The sequence below is a fragment of the Prionailurus viverrinus genome, chromosome D1, assembly GCF_022837055.1.
Source record: "Prionailurus viverrinus isolate Anna chromosome D1, UM_Priviv_1.0, whole genome shotgun sequence".
NCBI classification, from domain to species: Eukaryota; Metazoa; Chordata; class Mammalia; order Carnivora; family Felidae; genus Prionailurus; species Prionailurus viverrinus.
Window position 1 is genome coordinate 14,682,323 of NC_062570.1, and position 21,853 is coordinate 14,704,175.

A 21,853-nucleotide genomic window follows, 5' to 3' on the forward strand; every position below is an offset into this window, starting at 1 on the left:
TAAACCTTCCAGTACATGTTTTTCAAAGATTCCACCAAAGTGGGAGTGGGGTGGGGAGGAGATGACTGGGGAGCCAAGATATACTAAAACATTCTTCTCCCCACCCTGTATGGGTAGGACAGCTGCTGCCCAACCCTGGACCAGAGTCACTCCTCCTCTCTTCTGCACCCCCAGGTGGGAGCAGCGCGTCCAAGTGCTTGGTGGGGTGAAGCCAGCCCACCAGCACAGACTCCCTCATCCAGTGCTCCCTGCCCTCTCTGCCCTTCCATCCATGTTCAGAGTAGAGGGACATAGCTAGGGCAGGGGAGGGAAAGGCCCCCACCCGTCTAGTTCACATTTCCCCACCTGCAGAGCTGCTCCCATCCCCCTTCCCGCTGAGTCTGCACTGTTCAAAGTCACCTTGCAAGTGTCTCCCATGCCCGGGAAGGCAGCCAGGGGAAGAGAAGCAGATGGGCGGCTGACATGGGCAGCATATCTACAGCTAGCATGAGGGAGGGGCTAGGGGAGGCTGACGCTAACCTGGAGCCTGGCGCCCGGGGCTATGGCCAGGGCTGAGGGAAGGGCCAGGGGTGAGCCCAGAACCTCAGACTGTCCCTGGAACTGGGTATATATGGACCAGTCTGCGGGTCTGGTGGGCTGCGGATAGAGCACCTGACACCTGAAGAGGGGTGTGATCTGACACCTGCAGCCACTTGAGAGCCACAACGTTCCCAGGAACCAGAGCTTCATTCCAAAAGAAGCCTAACCAGTCATAACCCCTTTCCTTCCTTTCCTGGGAACCGAGAAAACAACTAAAACAACTAGCAGGGGGAAGGAAGGAGGCCAGAGACCACTGACCCACCTCTCCTCACCCTATGCATCCCCGGCCCCTGGGATTTGCCTCCTCTGGTTCTCTGCAGGGGTGCAGCAGGACCCAAGAGAGCTGCCCTCAGGTCTCTTCCTGCCACCTAATGACTGGAAAAAATCAGTTCACTTCTCTAAATGAAATGCATAAGACATAGTTGGCACTCAACAGATGTTAGTTTCCTCTCCCTTCCCCTTCCTGCCACTTCCCACTAGAGGGAAGCCCAGGTGTCTTGCAGAGGCTGGGGGCAAAGAACCTCTCTCCCTTCCTGGTGGCAGGGCCCAGGGAGTGGAGGGCAGCAGATCCCCTTCCACTGTTCCCAGCTGGCAGTGGTGGGGAGGAGGGGCACTTTGGGAACTGATTAACTCTATTGGAAATCCTGAAGAACACTGGGCTGTTGATACCAGAGTGTTCTGGGATTTCATGAGTGCTGGGGCCTTACAGGGATTCTATCAGAAAGATACTGGGGCATGATAAGAAAGCAACAGGAGTTGCTGGGGACATACTGGAAAGTTACTGGGAAACTCTGGGGTGTCCCAGGGAGCAAAGGCCACATGGGCATTCCTAGGCACACGGGGATTTCAGAGGGCATCATGCCAACTAAGGACCTTTGGAGATGACTAGGCATTCCCTGTGGGGCATGCATGGGTTCCACTAAGTGCTACAGTCTAGGCTGCCCTTCTCTTGAAAAGGAGCATGGGTGGGTAGGGATGCAGCCTGCCCCAGGGGAGCCGCAGCAGGACTACCCTGCCCTGGAAGAGGGAGTAAGCAACTGTTTGAGCAGCAACCACCAAATTGTGCTTTCCCGGTGTGGTGGCTGCCTCAGGGGAACGTGCAGCCTGGTTTGGAAAATCACCCCTAAAGAGGGGAGCAACTCCCTGTCTAGGATCAGTCCCCTCAAACTCAGGCCCCAGGCCCTACATCTACCCCCAAGGCGAAGGGACATCTGGGGCACAGGGGAGGCAGGACTGAGGCAGTAAGACTCAGTGGGGCTAAGCAGGCACCTTGTCAACAACAAAGGCTCCCAGCTTATAATTGGTTCCCACTCTCAGGAAGAGAAATCTGGGGACACACAGGCTGGACCTTTTACTTATGAAAACCTCAGTTTCTTAGCCCTGGATAGCAACAGCTGTTAGGAAATCTGGACTCCTTGGGGAAAAAAATAAAGGCTTGGATAACCTACTCCCCTGTTCCCCATCTCCTACCCGCTTTTCTGAGTCCTCCCCATCCTTCAAAGACCAGCTCCCCATCCTAGTCCTCCCCAGAAGCTTTCCCCATGTCCAGCAGGCCCTGCTCCTTTGAATGGCAATAGCTCTTCAGCAGGCCTTGACCTCTGCCTTGATCTGTGGTCTTCTCTGGACATGGAAGGCCTTCTCCCTAAGGCCCATGGTGATGGGGGCAGAGCAGCGGGCCACATCAGCCACCTCACCTTAGGCCTGGCCCCAGCTCCCCCGCTCCTGCTAAGGGCTCAGGGCTCAGGGCCTGGCAGGAGGCCACTGTGCTCTAGCTAGCAGATAGGTTTTGTTAAGGAGAATGCATCAGCTGTCGCCCTACTTCAGCGGATGGGGCCCAGGATGGCCTGTGCCCTGAAAAGCACCAGTGGCACTGTTGGGACAGAGGAGCTCAGACACTTCTGCCCCCAGCCTAGAGCAACAAAGTCAACTGGAGCCAAAGCAGCTGCTAAGCGTGCCCGATCTGGAGGAAGCTTGCATGCAGGCTGGACATGGAGAAGGCAGGTCACTGAGCCCAAGGCCCCGACTTGGTCCCTGTGTGCCACCCCCAGAGTCAGGAAAACAAACCCAGAGTAAGCACAAGCCCCCAGGCAACCTCATGCACCTGACTGCCCCTCACTCTCAGCACTGTAGTGATGCTCCATGTGTCCCTTCACTGGACCTCAGGAATCTGCATGGCTGAACCAGGATAAGCCTCCTCACCCTTGCCCCTGGCCCAGACCGGAGGCAGCGGCTGGTACAGGCCAGCAGAAAGCAGCAGAGAAACTTTGCACTGCACCGGTCCTTCAGGGTGGCCAGCCTGCCTCCCCACCGCCCCACCCCACCCCACCCCAGCCCTTCCTCATGCTCAGCCAGCTCCCGCCTGGCCACGGGGCGGTGAGGAGGAGCAGGAAAGGGACTGAGCACCAGCGCGGCCAGCCCCGATGCCGGCCGCCCACTCCTCCACCGCTGGCAGCACTGAGCCCCATCATCAGGCACTAATTAAATCCCCCTAATGAGGAAATAAGGATGCAGGAGCCGGCTCCGCCGCGGCCTCCCCGGCCCACCGCCCTCGCCTCTCCATCGGACTTATCACTCGTCACAGGATGTTTACAATAATTTTTAATTTGTGCAATTATTAATCACTTTTCTATCTGCCTCATTTGCATAATAATTAGTCATCTCACTGTTTGGCATGCCTGTGAATGACAGTGTTTTAAATTGAATTAAGATTTTAATATTCTATTTTCCTGCTTTCTTCCCCCCTCACACGCTAATCAAAGTCAGATTTGGCAGCAGAGGGAGGGTGGGGAGGAGGCTGGCAGGCACTGGACTTGGCCTGCTCCTCGCTCCTGAGAACTGAGCTGGGAGGAGGGGCAGGTCTGGAGAGAGCAACAGCAACCCACCGGCACCCCAAACCTGGTGCCCAAGGGGTTAACTCAGCCTTGCCTAATGGAGGGAGGCAATGAGTGAGGAGTGGGCAGCGGCAGTGGGGAGGGCAGGCGTCAGACTGTCTCAGTGGCACCAGAGAGCAAGAAAAGCACTTTCATTTTCTGTCCAAACAGGCTGCTTTTTGCAAGGGAAGTTGGAAAGCACATTACAGGCCAGTAATTGATCCCTGGTTACTAGTCTAGGTTAACTTTGATGGCTCAAGGTCCCCCAGGTAGAGAAGCAGCTGGAACAGTCCAAAACCCATTGCCATTCTTTGGACGGACTGAGAAAACAAATCTCTGCAGTTGAGTTGGGCTCCCCTCCCCCCTCTAGAGCCACCAGCTCTCCACACACCAGCAGACCCTCTGCCCAGGCTGGGCACTTCACAGAAGCATGCGAGAGAGGGCGGGGTTCCGGCTGACCAGGGGCAACAGGAGGGGGCACACTGGCCTCTGTCAGGGGCAGGGGTGGGTTCATCTCTCTTACCCTCAAGCCCCCCTCTGACCACCCCAGGAATCCTGCTCCAACCCCACCTCCTCACCACTAGGCTTGCCTTTCGTGTTGCCATGGTAATCCCTGTGGCTACCCTGGATACCCATTGCGGCTCCAGAATTCTCTGCTTAGGCAGAGCAGCTCTACCCACAGCCTGCTTAGAACACCTCCCCCTTCACCATCACTGAGGCCAAAGGTTGAGGAGCTAGGGTATGATCACCAACACATGGTCTGCAAAGTCAGATACTACTTTTCCCTTAAGGTGAGTAGGGAGAGGAGATGGGACACGGGAGCTGGTGTGAGCCAGTACAGGACATCACAGGCTGGGGAGCGGGGGATCAGACTCCATTCAGCCACCAAGGCTTTCCCCAGGCCAGAGTAGAGGAAGGACCTCAGCCTACAGAGATCCGTTCCTCCCACAAGCAACAAGGTCTCCCAACTGTGCACTTAAGAGTCAAGGGAGGGAAGTCCTCCTGGCGGGGCGGGTTGGGTGGGGGGGTGGGGGTAGGGGGGGACAGGGAGACAGAAATGGAGTCTTGCTGCCAGAGTTAAAAACTAGATGAGGAGAGAGGGCTAGAAGTTTCCAGGAGAGCCCTTCTCCTTCATAGGACTCCATGGCTGGTCTGCATTTTCCATCTGCAAGTCAGGCAGGGAAGATTCTAGGTATTCCTACAGTCCCCTCTGACACAGGATGTCCCTGGGCTGACCCCATGAGCCCTCTTGCTGATTCACCTAGGCAGGTGCCAGCCTCAGGAGCTGGTAGTGCCGCAAACCCACTTGCCCAGTCATCGTCTGAAGGGGCAGGAAAAAAACCGCCGGGATTCAGGAGAGGCACGGTCCGATCCAGGAATTACAGGGAGCTTTTGAGAAACCAGGCCCGCAGGGGCTTGGGCTTTGTCCCCAGCTCCACTAGAAGGAACACATAGCCTTCTTATTAGTTTGTAACAGGCCTAGATGAGCCCAGACTTCACTGTCTCCTACCTCACCAGCAGGGGATGCACCCTTTACCACAACCAGCTTCCCCCACCACACCCAGCCTCTGCTCCCCAGCCTTTCCTTCCCGCAACCCTTCAGTGGCAAAGGGAGCTCTCCAAGCTCAGAGACACGGAGCTGGTGCCGCAGTAGCCTCTGCTGGCTGCCTTCACCTTCCACACCTCCCCTAGGGATGAGAGGAAGGCCAGCAGACCCTCAGAACCATGCTCACCATGAATTCCAGTTTACCGGGGACAGTCCTGGTTTACACGTGTTGTCTCGGCATAATTATTAATAGTACATGTGTGCTCATACACACAAACACACCATTTACTCTCAGAAGTGTCCTAGTTTGGACAAGAAAATAAATGGCTTCTCTAATCACAGGCCAGTACAGGGTCCCAGAGAGCCTGGGGAGAAAGTGGAGATGCTCTGAGCATAGAGACAAGCAACCTTCTCTCAGTCCCCAAGCAGAGGTGAAGCTACGCCCTTTCAGTCAGCACCAAGAGAGAAAGGCAGAGCCCCTGTCCTGGGCCAGAGCACCAGCATGTCAACAGTCTAGCCTGGGGACAGAAGGGATGCAGGACTTTCCCAAGGCGGGGAGACACCTGACAAAAGGAACAGTAAAAAGGAAGACAGAAGAGCCAGCTCAGCAAAAAGGTAGAAGCCTGAGGGGAGTAAGATGCTATCTTTACATGTGTCCAGCAAATGGCAACAGGGAGCAGCGTGCCTCGGCCCGTCCACCTTGCAGCGGGACAGCCCCATCCAGCTGGCTGCCTCGTACTGCTCTGGCGGGTGTCCTCTTGCCCTTCCGAAAGGCCCACATAGATTGCAAAGCCTCTCTCCTTTACCCGCTTTCCCCAAGATGACTCCTTAGCCTGAATTGCAAAATCGATACAGACATTTCACAAGCTCCCATCCCCAACCTAAGAGATGAGGAAGAGAAATTGGAGCGGTCAGCCCCAGGGTAGCAGGACTCTTGGATCCCTTCCTTTTGTGCTGTTACCTGATTGATGCAAGGCTCTTAGGGATCCCCCTTCTCTCCACCTATCTGAGTTGGGATTCCTAAGTTCAGAAGTATAGAGACCACTGTGTTTCTTTGTAGGATGGGAATGGGGTTACAGATATTGGGGAATTTCTATGTCCTATCATCCAGCGAAGTTCATGTAAATTAGCTGCAAAGTAATATACAAATGCATACAATCTACATCAGGAACCAGTAGTTATGCATTCTGGGGACTCAGCAGCAACAGTCCCCACTCCATCTCTCATTGTGCTTTTGATTTGCATTTCCCTGATCATTAGTGATATTGAGCATTTTTTATGTGTCTGTTGGCCATCTGTATGCCTTCCTTGGAAAAAAAAGGCTATTCAGATCTTCTGCCCACTACTTCATTGGATTTTTTTTTCCTATTGAGTTGTATGAGTCCTTTATATATTTTGAATATTAACCCTTTCTCAGATATAAGGTTTGCAAAGGTAGGTGGCCTTTTCACCTTGTTGATGGTTTCTTTGCTGGACAGATGCTATTTAGTTTGATGTAGTCCCACTTGTTTATTTTTGCTTTTGTTGCCTTTGCTTTTGGAGGTAGATCAAAAAATCATCACCAAGACCTAAGTCAAGGAGCTTACTCCCCGTGTTTTCTCCAGATTTATGGTTTTAGGTCTCACATTCAAGTCTTTAATCCCTTTTGAGTTAAATTTTGTGAATCGTATAAGGTAGTAGTCTAGTTTCATTCTTTTGTATGTGGCTGTCCAATTTTCCCAACACTAGTTATTGAACAGACCGTCTTTTCCTCATTGTATATTCTTACCCCCTTTATTATAAATCAATTGGCCATATATATGTGGGTTTATTTCTGGGCTCTCTATTCTGTTCCATTGACCTATGAGTCTCTTTTTATGTCAATACCATACTGTTTTGATTACTATAGCTTTGTGATACAGTTTGAAATCAGGGAATGTGATGATTTTCTCTCTCAGTATTGCTTTGGCTATTTGGAGTCTTTTGTGGTTCCATACAAATTTTATGAGTTCGTTCTGTTTCTGTGAAAAATGCCGTTGGAATTTTGATAGGGATTGCACTGAATCTTTAGATTGGGGTAGGATGAACATTATGACAATATTAATTCTTCTAACATGAGCACTGAATATCTTTCCATTTATTGGTATCCTCTTCACTTTCTTTCATCACTGTCTTATAGTTTTCACTGTACAGGTCTTTCACTTCCTTGGTTAAACTTATTCCTGGGTGCTTTATTCTCTCTGATGCAATTATAAATAGGATTATTTTCTTAATCCTATTTCTTACATCTCTTTCTGCTAGCTTGTTGTTAGTGTATAGAAATCCAACAGATTTTTATAAATTGATTTTTGTATCCTGTGACTTTACTGAATTTATCTACTAGTTCTAACACTATTTTGGTAGAGTCTTTAGGGTTTTACAAAATCACGTCATCCTCAAATAGTGACAGTTTTACTTCTTCCTTACCAATTTGGAAACCTTTTTATTTCTTTTTCTTCCCTAACTGCTCTGGCTAAGACTTCCAATACTAGTTTAATAAAAATGGTGAGACTGGACCTCCTTGTCTTGTACCTCATCTTAGAGGAAAAGCTTTCAGCTTTTCATCATTGCATATGGTGTTGGCTGTGGACTTGTCATGTGTGGCCTTATTATGTCAAGGTACATGGCATCTATCTATACCCACTTTGTTGAGTTTTTAATCATGAATGGAGGTTGAATTTTGTCAAATGCTTTTTCTGTTTCTATTAAGATGATCATATGATTTTTATCCTTCATTTTGTTACTGTGTACCATGTTGATTTGTAGATGTCAAACCATCTTGCAATGATGGAATAAATCCCACTTGGACACTGTGTGTAATTTTTTTAATGTATTGTTGAATTCAGTTTGGTAGTATTTTGTTGAGGATTTTTTTTTTTTCATCTATGTTCACCAGAGATAATGGCCTGTAAGTTTCTTTTCTTGGTGTGCCCTTGTCAGTTTTTGGTATCAGAGCAATGCTAGCCTTATAAAATGAGTTTGGAGGTGCTCCCTCCTCTTCAATCAATTCATATTTTCTATTTCTTCATGATTTACTCTTGGAATTTTGTATGTTTCTAGAACTTATCCACTTCTTCTAGGTTGTCCAGTTTGTTGATGTTCAATTGTTCACAGTAGGCTCTTATGATGCTTTGTATTTGTGGTATCAGTTGCAATGTCTCCTCTTTCATTTCTAATTTTATTTATTTGAGCCCTCTTTTTTTTTTCTTGGTGAGCCTAGCTAAAAGTTTATCAATTCTGTTTCCTTTCAAAGAACCAACTCTTAGTTTCACTGATCTTTTGTATGATCTTTTTAGTCTCTATTTCATTTATTTCCACCCTGATCTGTTATTTCCTTCCTTCTACTAACTTTGGGCTTCATTTGTTCTTTCTCTAGTTCCTTAAAGTGTAAAGTTAGATTGTTTGAGATTTTTGTTTCCTGAGGTAGGCATGTATCACTATGAATTTTCCTCTTAGAACTGCTTTTGCTGCATCCCATAAATTTTGGTATGTTGTATTTTTCCATTTTCATTTGACTCAAGGTAAGTTTTTATTTCTCCTTTGACTTCTTTGTTGACCCACTGGTTCAGTAGCATGTTGTTTAATCTCCCCATATTTGTGTTCTTGTTTTCTTTTCTCCAGTTTCTTCTTGTAATTAATTTCTAGTTTCATACCATAGTGGTTAGAAAAGATCCTTGATATTATTTCAGTCTTCTTAAATTTATTAAGACTTGTTTAGTGGCCTAACGTATGATTTATCCTGGAGAATGTTCCATGTGTCCTTGAGAAAAATGTGTATTCTGCTGCTTTGGGATGGGATGTTCTGTATACATAACTATTAAATCCATCTGGTCTAATGTGTCATTTAAGGCCTTATTGATTTTTTTTTAATGTTTATTCATTTTTTGAGAGAGAGACAGAGACAGAGAGACAGAGAGAAACAGAGTGTGAGTGAGAGAGGCGCAGAGAGAGAGGGAGATGCAGAATCTGAAGCAGGCTCCAGGCTCTGAGCTGTCACCACAGAGCCTGACGTGGGACTCGAACTCATGAACCATGAGGTCATGACCTGGCCAAAGTCAGATGCTCAACCGAGCCACCCAGGCACCCCTCCTTATTGATTTTCTGTCTGGATGATCTATCCATTGGTGTAAATGGGGTATTAAAGGACACCACTATTGTATTGCCATCTATTTCTCCCTTTGGGTCTCTTAATATTTGTTTATTGATTTAGGTGATCCTATGTTGAGTGTATAAATATTTACAAATATTACATAAATAGGAAGCACTTAATTCAGCCATTCTGTCCATAGCAAGGAAGCCAGGGAAAACTCCATAAAGGAAACACTTGATCTGGGATGAGTAAGGTTCTGCTATGGGGAGAAAAAAACAGAATAGCAGAAGCAGCTTGGAAAAACACAGAGATTGGAACCTGTGGTGTTTGATCAGGCAAGTGAGAAGTCCAGAAATTCCAGGGAAAGGGTCCCTGGTCAGGTCACAAAGGGTCCAGGTCAGGTCACAAAGGACTTTGACAGAATGCTGAGCAGACTCAACACATGTTGTAGATAAAGCCTTCCTCCTCAATTTGCCTCCCACATGACCCTGGGGGCATTCCTATCCTCAGTCTCTCCATCAATACTGGGATAATCATGCTTCCCTTACCCTGTTCCCATGAAAGCTACAAACTACCTGTCACTGGTACTGGGTTGGTTGGCAGAGCCACTCCATGAATATCTGACAGGAGGTCCATGTACTAATTAAGCATTCATCTAATGCTGCATACATGACAATCAATTATTAGCTCTGCTAATTAGAAACCTCCACTAAGAAGTTTTGGGGAACAACCGGAAGGCAATGAACCAACTTTGGCCTACTCTTACCCAGAGTAACCACAAGACTTATTCATTCAGTCATTGAGACAAATAGCATAGACTTTAGAAGCTCTGTGGTCTGTAGCCTCAGCTTCCTTGTCTACAAAATGGAAACATTAACATCAAATTTATTGAGTTTTTATGAAATTAATGTATAGAGGAGAGTGCCTGGCCCATAGCAGCACTAAATAAAGGACAGCTATTAGTTCTAAGGTATAATTCCTTAGTCTAGGAGCTTGGGATTTGAAAATGAGCAAAAGGCCTAAGAAAATAAGAATATGAATAAAAATAAGAAAATGACTAAGAGTCCTGGCCAGAGGACCTCATGATCCACAAAACAGCATGATGAATGTTGACTACAAAATGCCATGAAAACTCAGAAAAAAGGCTCACTTGGTAAGCTGACCCTGCACTTACAGCAGCAGCACAAGTTTGCATTTTGAGTCCCTAAGCAGAACCGGGCAAGACAAGGCCCTTCTAGCCCCTGCCATATCCCCTAGAGGTCTCCTAGCAACTCAAGTGGTTGCTTGAGTTTGTCTTTGTCAAAAGTTTCTCTAAACTCCACAGTGAAAGACCTTCTAATTTGTAACTCAGAAGTTAAGTCCTCTCCAGCATGAGACCATGTTGGCTGAACCTTAGGAGAAGGAATGGGCCCAGATAAGCCCCATTCCAGCCTCCTCCTCTCCTGCACCAAGAAAAACCAGGACAAGGTCCACCATCCCATTACCTTAGATGATGAGAAAGTGTCAAAGAGCAAGACAGTGGGATTTCTAGGGGCTGGAGTTAACTATAGTGGCCCAAAATGCCAGCTGCCCAAGTAGGCAAAGGGGGTAACGTGGCTCCATCTCCTCTCACAACACGTGTAAAGGAGCAGTGGGAACTTCTGACGATGGTTTTCTCAGTGGGAATCAATGGTGGGATGTGATCACTATGGACACTAATTCAACCATAAATACATTGATTATAATATAATATCTAGATGCAGGGAAGTAATAGTCTTATGATCAGTCCTCTGATCAGAATACCCTGCGCCTTAGGACCCAAGCCAGGTGCTGTGCTTTAAAAGGGGCAGCAAACCAGAGTGACTTCAGAGAAGATAGTATGGGACTCAAAGTCACAGTTGAAGAAACTAGACAAAAGTAAGATGGGCCCAGCAGCTTTCCTACAATGTCAACATAACTGTGATATTACTTCCCGACCATAAAGGAGGTGCCACAGTTAAAGGGGAAAATGTCTTACTGTCAGCTACTCAAACACAATAAACTCCAGAGATTCCCCCCTCAGTCCCTGCTTCAGGTTCATGTGATATTCCCCAACTCACACAGCACCTGCAGGATGGCATGTTCAAGAATAGTTTCTCTAGTCTGTCCCTGGGCTTCATTTATGACTCTAGGACCCACCTTCAGGCCACCCTCAAAGGTTCACAGTGAACATGCCTCCATACCATCTGGACTGACCACCTCAGTCCTTCCCTATGGCCCTTCATCCTTTTCCTCCCGCCCCTCCTCTTGTGTCAGCCTCTGGCTGAATTGTGATGCTTCGTTCTGTTGCTGGATTGGGGATGGAGGGGAGGGAAGAGGCCCTATGTGAAGTGTACAGACACAAGTAGACCCTATGTATAAAGATTAATTTCCTACTACCTTTTATGCAAAAATTGTCTGCTTCCTTTCTGATGTAAGTTTCAGTACAAAACTCTCCTCCTATTACCTTAAACTTATGACTCTAGGAAGAGAAGGAAAAACTTATTTCAACACATTTAAAATGCTGTCAGGTAGAACAGGGGCTACCAATCTGTTTTTGTAAGCCCCAAGATGGAAAATTCAGGCAAATGGTGAAGCCACAGGGTTAACATAACTGCTAGAGTTGTCCAAGAATGGGCTACATATGTCCCCGGAAGTGGTGACAGGGGAGAAAGTGTTCAAACATGGGTAGGAGTGGCACTTCCTGAAATGTGACCTGGCAAGGGGACTCCAGCAGTAGAGTGGATGGGAGAATCAGGTCTCTTTAAGACCCTAACTTTGATTCTAGGATTCATATAATTAGCAGTGTATTTCCATAGGACCAAAGGTTGGGATAGCAGCTGAACTAGTAAACTGATGGAAAATACTTTTAAATTAATTGGTGTGGGGAAAGCGTCATGAATAGAAGTCCTTTATGTTATCCTCCACCTCTGACATTCCTGTTTTATGATTCCAGGTTCTGAAAGAGTGTCAGCTACTGGCAAATCCATACAGCTGACAAGATGCAGGTCAACCTTCTGTCTCAGGACATCTGGTGAGTATGTATATATGTGCATGTGTATGTGTATGTGTGTGTGTATGTGTGTGTGTGCGCGCGCACGCACAGCGGACATGAGGGCAGGAAACCACAGACGTTTCTGAAGGGCACATGCACATGCACACACACATCTCCCACACGGTGGAGATCCAGAATTGGACTTGAGAAATGGTAGCAGAGATAAGATCCAACAATCTTGAGACCTGACCAATTCCATAATCGCCCCCTCCCCTAGCTGCTGGTCCCAGGAGTCTGTTGTTAGGGAAACAGCCACTTCCACCTCCCCTCCCAAAGCCAGTAGGGTGGCTTTCATATTCAATGAGGAGGACCCTGGCAACCTAAGACACCAAACCTCAGAACCAATGCCAATCTGCCAAAGTATGGGCACTCACTCAGGAGCTGGGAACAGACGGCAGGGCTAAGCAAGGATGCTACTGCAATCACAACCCCGAAAGCCAGAAGGCCACAGTGTCCACCTTCAGCCATATCTGTGACCTCTCTGACTGTGGCTGAGTGTCCTCTGGTCACCCCCTACCCAGCATCCCCCTTCTCACTCCCCTACCTGTCCCCAAAGCTCCTGTTCTCTGTTTCTCTAACACAGAGTTGGCAGGCAGAAGACACAGGACACTTCCTGTCCTGGGTACTGCTCTCACCCAGAGCGGCTTATACCTTAATGGCTCAAGGGCAGACCTCCCCACAGAGTTCTTTTTACCTGCTCCCCACTACAGCTGCAGCCTCCCAACATCAACCATCGGTAAAATGGCTCTTTGGCAGGTCCTTTCTCCATCCTGCAGATCACCACACACCCTACCCTGCTTTCTCCACTTCACATTGGCCAGTCCAAAATGGTTCTTTCCTCGCCTGCCGAAAAGCTGCTTCTAAAAGGGCAGCAACCCCTTCTCTCCCAATCTCCCACGCTTTAACCAAAAATGCTGAGTCTAAGCGCAGCCCGTGCAGAGGGCCACCCTGCCTCTCTCTCCCTGAAAGAGTGTCAGCTGCTGGCAAATCCCTGTGGAGGGGCTTCTACAGGTCCCGTGGGGTACATCCTTACGGCTTCGAAGCAAGCAAGGGAACAAACCCCTGACTCAGGTCTAAACCTCTTATGCTCCTGGAGACTACTCTTTCCTCTGCCTCTTAGGAAACATAGACACAGCAACTGTACCAAGCCCTAGGGTAGGGCACCCCCCTATCCAGAGTTCGGCCCATCAATCAGTGAGTCCACCAGTAACCAATGTCATCATAAGCCACCTCTCCTGCAACCACCACTACTTTCAAGGCCAAAAAAAGGAAAAGAAAAAAAGACCTGAAATGCTCATTTAAAATAACTGCTGTTGAAATGTCATATGCCCTTAAATGCAAAGAAAGCACTGCACATGCTTTCACACACACACACACACACACACACACACACACACACACACACACACCCACACCCATCCTGCCCAGTTCTTACTGCTGGGGCCTCAAATAAACTCAGTTTGGGTCCTATCTGAACACCATGGCCACCAGCAACATCCCAGCTCTGCCCTCACGGGGGTGGGGTAGGGGTAACGGGTAAGGGAAGGCTGCCATGAGGTAAATGGGGAAAACTCACTGGAATAGGTCTATCACTACTCCTCCCCCTGCTCTAGATACCCCCTCTCCTGGGAACAGAAGACCCGGCCCACTTGACCACCCTTCTTCAAATAGCACCACCCTCAACTGCACCCAAGCAAGACAGGCTGGCTCTCCAAACCCAGCCAGGGGACAGCCATCCTAGTGTTCAGGTAAGGTGGGGAGTGAGATGAGAGTGGACCCAACAAGGACATGTGCCACTGATACAGCAGAAACGCTCTTGGAAATATTTTAGTGTTCACATTTTAAGACAAGGTATTACTTATGAAGCGCCTCCTACATGCCAGGCACCATGCTGGATACTTTATCTCAGATCTTCTCCAATAACCCAGGAAGTGAGTTTACAAATAGGTAAATTGTGGCTCAGCGAAGTAAGGGAACTTGCTGGAAAGTAGCACATGCCTGTCTTTGATGACCTCTCACTGTAAGAGACCCATCCCCCAATGACTTCCACAATTAAGATGGAGAGATAAGAAGGACCCTACTCTGGGAAAGCAGCAGCAGGGGGGTTGCTTTGCAGGAGTCAGAAGCCCAGGAGGAAATAGCCCCAGGAGATATTAAATACCGCCTGGAGCCCCTTCCCAAGGCTCCACTCCAGACGCAACCCCCAAGCTACTCCAACCAGCACAGCAAGCCTCAGTGGCTCCACTTCAGTACAACCTATGGAGAATGTTATAAGCCCGGGAGGATACAGCCTGTGACTTACTATGGGGAGAAACCCTCCCATTCAGGTGAGACTTAGCTTGATGGCGAAAAGGGTAACAGGATAGATGAGTGGCACTCAGTATAAATCCACCTACCTCACCCTTCCCCCGGGGCACTCCTATCTCCCAGGCTAATCCCAGGGGTGGGAACAAAAGCCCAGGAGAATACAGTAAGCAGTAAGGACCCCAGCCCTGTCTCTTCAAGAGCCCTTCAGGCAATATTTGACTACGAGGCCAGCTAGGAGCACTCTGGGAGGAGACCACACCAACCACCGCATCCTAGCCTACCTTCCTCCCTATTTAGGCTAGACCAGTGGGCAGCTCTGTAGTCCAGGTTTTCAAAGCTCTGGTGACCCAAAAAGGGGTGGGAGAATACTCTGGATTCCACACTAAGGATTCTTTAGTTCTGGTCTTGGGGAGACAACCCTAAAGGTCAGATTGGAGTAAGAGGCAATGCTCTTACATTGGGTCTATTATTCCCCTTATGAAAGGTTTGCTTAAATAGAATGAGCCGTGCAGGAGCCAAGGCTGGGGTCCAGGTCCTACTGTCAAGATCTTCCCTCTCAAGACTTTCCCACACAGAGGAGGGCCTCTGCACACTTTCTTGCTCCCTTCAGGTGATGACTATATGACCACTACTCATCAGATTTCCTTGCAGAGCCCTCTTCTTGGTCAGTCCACGTTCCCAGTTCATATTCAGGGCAGAAAAATAGGACCAATAGTGCGTCCAGGCCATATGGAGTACACCAGCCAATACCAGAGTGACTTCCAAGCCTCAGGGTGGAATCAAGTCCTCAAAACTGACCCAGACAAAAGAAGCCAGGGGATCAAGTGAGTAACCAGAACTGTTGGCAAGCTACAGGGTTGTTGTGGGGCAAGGGGCCAGAGGAGGGCTCTATTGCCCAAGAGAAAGGTACTGATGGTCCCCAACTTATGATGGTTTCATTTACAATTTTTCGACTTTCTGACGGTGCAAAAGTGATGCACATTCAGTAGAAACCGTACTTCAAATTTTGAATCTGGATCTTTCCCCACACTAGTGTGACACAGTACGATCCTCTCTGGTGACGCTGATGGGTGGCAGCGACCCTCAGCTCCCAGTCAGCCCCGCGATCACGAGGGTCCCCTGACAACATTTCTGCACCCATGCAGCCATTCTGGTTTTCACCTTCAGTACAGTATTCAATACGTGACATGAACACTTTCTTATAAAATAGGCTTTGTTGCCCAACTATGGGCTAACGTAAGGGTTCTGAGCACGTTTAAGGTAGGCTAGGCTAAGCTATGATGTTCAGTATTTCAGATGCATTAAATGCATTTTCCATTTAAGATATTTCCGACTTACAACAGGTTTATGTAGATGTATCCCCATTATAAGTCAAGCAAGATCTGTAATAATTTAGAACTCAGTCTTCTGTCCAATTCAGAGACATGGCTATAGAAGGCAACAAAGCAAACGAGTAATTGTTTTAGAATCCTGGATCTTCAACTAGTTCAGATTTATTTCGTCCTCACCTCACATAAGTTTTGGGCAAGGACAAACTGCCTGCTGTTCATAACTGGGGTAAGTCTCTTCCCCCATGCATCTCTGAGAGACAGGAGCTCAAACTGCAAGCCAGGAGGTAGAGCAGCCAGGCTTATCTGGTACTCATGAAATTACAGAGATTCGGGCATTCCCCTTGCCCATCCTTGTCCTGGCTTCTCCCCTATTAGAGCCTGCTTCCCTTGGGGGCCCAGCATGGCCCTCTACTTCCCTCTGACTCATCCCTGAAAGGTTAGAAGGCCCAGCTCCAACGCAGAGCCAGGCATATGCGCACAGTGCCACACAAATGTTACAGAAATGTCCTATTTCACAGTGGTAGAGGAAAGGATAACCTTCACTGGGAAGTGAACAGGGATGTGAGCCTAGCAAGTAAGAAAGCTCTTTTCCCCCTTCCCCAACAAACATACCTCCAAGCTCACTTCCCAAGACCACATTCTCTAAGCCAAGTCTCTAGCTGCCTAGCAGGGCGTTCTAGAATGCTTTCCATCACCCTATCCTTTGGCTGCAGGTGTCGCATCGTCTCTGCTGGGTCTTAGCATGATAACTAGGGAGTGTGAAAAAGAAACAGAGATAAAATTAATTAAAATTTTATTTTCAGAGGAGAAATAAATGTGTACTTGAAATTACCTGAAAACACTCTGTACAGTTTAGGCAGACACACATATGAAAAGCAAAAAAACCACGTAGATGGCCCGGTGCCCCTCTATTTGGCATGCCGGGATTTGTTCCCAGGTATAGGTCCTGACTTCTAGAAATGTGTTTACCCCTTGCAGCAAATATACCCAGACTGTGCAGAAAGACAATGCCTCTGGCTGGCAGCCCACTATGCATCAGCATCCGAAGCCGAGATGGGTGAAGCAGGAGATGACCATCCTGGGTAGGAAGAGCAATGTCAAGTTTGACGGAGGCACAGTGACCAGGGTAAAGTGCCCAAGCTCTCTGTCTAGAGGTAATCAGCATGAGGGTCCTAACTACTCCCTCAACCCAAGGAGGGGAATGGGGGTAGACAGGGAACAAAGGAAAACGTTTACCCGACCAGGACACCCCAACCCCACTTGTCTTGAGAAATCCAGAAATTTTACTTTCCTGAATCTGCAGCCACTTATGGACTCTGATATTTGTCCCTGACCACAGAGGTGAGGTACGTATGCACTTAACATATGCTGGACACGTGGTAAGTACTTAACAAAAGATAGCAATTAAAATCATCATTATTTCCCCAGACATGCATTCCTCTCTTCCCAGATGTCTTATCTACCTCCTCCCAAATCCCTGGTAAAAAGAGTCAAGGGTAAGTGCCCCTCTAGCACACTCAGGGTCTTCAAAGCCAGGTTACAAACTGAAACTACCAGCAAGCAATTCTTCCAGGACTGTAGAACCCAGCCCCAAGTATGCTACGGAGACCTTCACCACAGAGGCTATGAGAAGCCCCTGGTAAGAACTGTTGTGGGCAGAGGACAGACCTCTGGACTACCCCTTCACCTGTCACCTTGCTATCAGGGTGAGGGTGGGTGGGGGGAGAACTGTAGGGAGTGGAGTCTGATGTTTAAACCCTGGATCTTTCCCAACCTAGAGCAATTCTGAGCAAGTTAACCTCTCTGCACAAATGTTTTCTCCTTTGCCAAAAGGAAAAGAAAACAAACCTTGATTACTAGGCACTAGACATTGCATTTCTATCCGTGACTCCTTCTGAGCATCACATGCAGGGAGGGTAAGGTACACTCCTTTTTCAGCTGACTGCTCTCTGTCCCCTCAAGAGTGTGGGTTCGCGGGCACCACCTCAGGATCAAACTACCACCAGGACCTCCTACATGCCCTTGTTTTCTGAAAGATTGAACCTCTGTAAGCCCAAGGTCAACAGCAGCAAATGGGAGCCAAACAAAATTTCTCTACTGAGCAAAGGAAAACATTCAGGTACAAAGGAAATTTGTCTTCCCAGGTACAATAATGTTTGCATACGGCCAAAAAAAAAAAAAAAAAAAAAAAAAAGCCAGCGTCATGGGGCAGACATAATTCAGCTCCAGCCTGGCCCCATAATCTCTCTGCCTATTTTTACAGACCAGTCCAGCTGCCTGAAAGCCGGCTCCAGAAGTACTTTTGACAAGAGGACTCAAAATCCCAAAAAAATAATAATAATCGGGAGAAAGAAACCGCCCAAATAACCTATGCAAAAATGCACAGTTGGGCACCCATATCGAACCTTAAAACTGAGGTCCCACCGTAACTACCTCATAGAACAGACTCAGTTTTCCCGCTGGGATTTCCCAGTCACACCCTGACCCTAATACAACTCTTTGAAACTAACTGAGCAAGGGTGAGTAACCTTTTTAGAAAGGAAGGATGCACTGTGAGTCTTAGAAGGTCAGTGTGTTCCAGGACTCCTGAGGGAAAAAGAGTCAGACTATTTCCCCCTAACTAATGAATGAATGGCAAAGCATCAAAACTTTTCTTGTCAGTGCCATCAATTAATGACATTCTATTTGAGCTACAGCATCTGCTCACTGCTGCTTTTTTTCCCTTTACATTCTCTGAGATTATAATTCACATACCATAAAATTTACCCTTTTAAAGTGTATAATCCAGTGGGTTTGAGTATTGCTCACTGCCGCTTAAGTCTAAACTTCAGAGTGGAGAAAGTGGCACAGGAAAGGAAGGAGAACATGAGGGTCTGGATTGATTAAAACAAACAAACAAAATCTTCCACGTAGAGAAAGTATCCAAAGCCTAAGGGAGAATCTCATCAAAGTCTAAACACCAGGTCTCTCTCTTAAAAATACTTACCATATTGAAAACAGGATTACATTTCTGGTTTTAAAAGAGGGATAAGAAATGGAATAGGCAACTGAATTTAGCCACCTATATCCTTGAGAGATGCTAAAACACGGATAAGACCCAGAGGCCTCCTTTCCCCAGTCAGGAAAAGGCATATCACACTGCCCTCTAGTAGTCAGCCTAGGGAATGACAGCCAGCCACCTGCTGAACAGACTTGGAGGTCTCTGCCCTGGAGGATATGCTGTGCTCACACACACTAAGGCAGAAAAATCGGAGGGAGAAGGAATTCGTAAATTTTCACCAGTGCCTACCAAACACAGAGCTCACCTACAATAAAATCTATCTACTTCCCCTCCACCTAAGTCTCTGCTTGAAAACAGATAGATTCCTTTGTTAAGGAAAAAACAATGTGGTTTAAGGTTTCTAAAACATCTGAGCCTGTCTTAGTCCATTCAAAACAAAATGCTGTAACAAAAATACCCTATACTGGGGAGCTTAAACAACATGCATTTATTTCTCACAGTTCTGGAGGCCTGGGGGTCCAAGATCAAGACATTAGCAGATTGATTTGGTATCTGATGAGGTTCTTCCTGGTTCAGAGGCAAGCTTCTCGCTGTGTCCTCACATGGCAGAAAGAAAACAAGGGAGCTCTCTGGGGCTTCTTCTACAAGGGCACTAATCTCATTCATGAGGCTCCACCCTCAGGACCTTATCATCTCTTAAAATTCCTACTTCCTAGTATCATCACACTGGGGCTACGATTTCAATATGGGAATGTGGGGGGCGGGGGAGGGGATACAACATTCAGTCCACAACAGCCTCTTAAAGCAAGGTGTTCCTAAGAGAGTGTGGGGCCCCATTAAAATGAAGTTAAAACCTGGGCCCATACGGAAATAAAACCCAGCTGTGTATAAGAGTTGTGACAAACGGCTAGGAGTTGAATGTACTCACTGCCACTTCTGGCCAAGGAAAGGGGGTGGCTCACAAAACAGCTTACAAAAGCATAAACTCTGAAGTAGTAAGTTAGAACAGGATCTGGGGCCTATATTCACTGAGGACTTTTTGTAAAATAAGGTTTCTATTTTGGAAAAAATTTAAACTTCTAGCAAACTGTAAAGATAATGTAGAGTTTTGTTTTGTTACTCTTCACCCCAATTTCTCGACTGTTAAACCTCTTACGTGACTACAGTACATTTGTCAAGACTGAGAGATGAACATTGCATGCCTTTGTAGGAACTAAACTCTGGACTCTATTCAGATTTCACCAGTTTCACCACTAACGTTCTAACCTTGGGCCTTTTCACAAAATGTTTACATCAAGGAGCCAAAGGACCAGCAAGGCAGAGCGCAACCCAGTAGGACTCTGGGTTCAAGTCCCAACTATGCATCATGCTAACTGTAGAACTTGTTTTCTGAGCTTGTTTCCTATTTAACATACCTCCACCTCTCTGCCTACACATCTCTCTGACAGCCACTGGCTACAGCTGGGGAACAGACCTCTCCAACTTGGCAGTGATTCCAGCTCAGGCTCTCCAGCTAAGAGAAGGGATGGAGTCCCTTAGGGATTTTTAGATTTCAACACTGCTTCAAAATCCACATATGTATCAAATGGCTGGAGGACGGACAGCCTTTCTTTTGGGGCCTGAGATGTGCACACTACAGCTGTCCAACAAAATCCATTCTCCCCTTCTTCCTGGGTGTGCACTGCATGTCTGGGGCTCTCTTGCATTAAGGAGCACCATGTAAGTAAGTTCTAGCCGTCAGAATAGGAGTCGAAGTTTGTGCTGCTTCTAGAGCTGCCCTGTTGCATCTCCCAAGCGATCTCCCAAGCTCTGCTCAACTCACTAAAATGACAATACCCAAAGCAAGCTTGGAGGCTGTGTTAGCATCAGCATCAGCTTGGTCCCTAAATGGCCCCCAAACAGAGAATGCTCCTCCCACTACGCCAATCTCAAACTACCCTGCACATTACATGAGTGAGGAAGGAGAAAAAACTTCTATTGTGGTAAGCTAGCCCATTCGGCGGCTGTCATGGAAGTCTGGCCTAACACAATGCAAAATGTCAATTCTGGTAGAGCAAGACCTTGCTTCTGGATCTGTGCTCAGGGCCTCAGGGGCACGGGACTGAGGTGACCACCTGTCAGAGCCCAGGACACACGATCACATTCATCCGTGTAAGGCCTCGCTTTTGTTTCCCTTTCCCTCCCATCCTTCGCCATCCCGGTCCCATTCTGTTCCCTCCTACAGACTATTCCAGGGTGTTAAGGTGTATAGATCCTCCTTAGAAAAAATGCTGCTTAGTGTGTTTTAATTTACTTAGCTCGTTTTTGCTGTAAATCGAATTCTTCTTTATTTTCCTCACCTGGAGTCTGTCATGTCACAGCAGTTCCTAACTGCTTGCGTCTGACTGCTTTTATGATATTCTCTCCTATGCACATACCACATTTTACTTATCAATTCCCTCAGGGACAGACATCTAAGTTGCTTCTAGCTTCTTGCTACCCAAACTATACACAGATAAACATCCTTTTATGTAACTCCTTGTGGATCTATCTGCAAGTTTCACTGAAGGATACAGCCAGAAGTAGAGCTGCTTTGATGTAGAGTATATACATACTTAATGCATTAGTTACCTATTGCTTTATAACAAATTACCTCAAAACTTAGCAGCTTAAAACAATAACACCCACAGAATGAGAGAACACGTTGGTAAATCATGTATCTGATAAGAGACTTGCAACCATAATAAAGAACTCTACATTAGAGAGTGTGTGTGTGTGTGTGTGCGCCCGCGCGCATGTGCATGCACATATGTGTGACACACAATCCAACTGAAAAATGGGCAAAGGATTTGAATGAACATTTCTCCAAAGAAGATATATACAAATGTTATACAACATTAGGCATTGGGAAAATGCAGATCAAAACCACAGTGAGATACCGCTTCACACCCACCAACATGGCTAGAAACACGGCAGATAATTAATAGGTGTTGGCAAAGATGTGGAGAAACTGGAAGTGTCATACACTGCTTTGGAAGTTTGGCAGTTCCTCAAAAAGTTAAACATGGACTTTATGACCT

General features: G+C 47.2%; 1 protein-coding gene across 6 annotated transcripts; it reads left to right on the plus strand.

Moving 5' to 3' along the window:
* The first annotated feature begins 4,111 nt into the window (after positions 1-4,111).
* LOC125176509 (uncharacterized) lies at positions 4,112-18,302 on the plus strand. 6 transcript variants are annotated; one of them, XM_047878066.1, is made up of 10 exons: positions 4,112-4,240; positions 5,338-5,610; positions 12,057-12,134; positions 13,769-13,903; positions 14,272-14,482; positions 15,102-15,286; positions 16,772-16,919; positions 17,367-17,432; positions 17,756-17,912; positions 18,057-18,302. In XM_047878066.1, the coding sequence occupies exons 5-10, from the start codon at positions 14,459-14,461 to the stop codon at positions 18,158-18,160; spliced, it is 684 nt and encodes a 227-aa protein (XP_047734022.1). In that variant the 5' UTR covers positions 4,112-4,240; positions 5,338-5,610; positions 12,057-12,134; positions 13,769-13,903; positions 14,272-14,458; the 3' UTR covers positions 18,161-18,302. The 6 variants fall into 6 exon arrangements, 4 of the variants coding, with proteins under 4 accessions (XP_047734022.1, XP_047734023.1, XP_047734020.1 ...); XR_007156289.1 differs by lacking the exon at positions 5,338-5,610 and having other exon boundaries at positions 14,947-15,286; XM_047878067.1 differs by lacking the exon at positions 5,338-5,610 and having other exon boundaries at positions 15,073-15,286.
* The last annotated feature ends 3,551 nt before the right edge of the window (positions 18,303-21,853 follow it).

Coding starts and splice junctions, on each gene's coding strand:
- LOC125176509 (XM_047878066.1), top strand. CDS start 14,459: ATGGGGAGAAACCCTCCCATTCAG. Junction 14,483..15,101: donor GGAGAAACCCTCCCATTCAG/GTGAGACTTAGC, acceptor ACTACTCATCAG/ATTTCCTTGCAGAGCCCTCT. Junction 15,287..16,771: donor AAAAGAAGCCAGGGGATCAA/GTGAGTAACCAG, acceptor TACCCCTTGCAG/CAAATATACCCAGACTGTGC.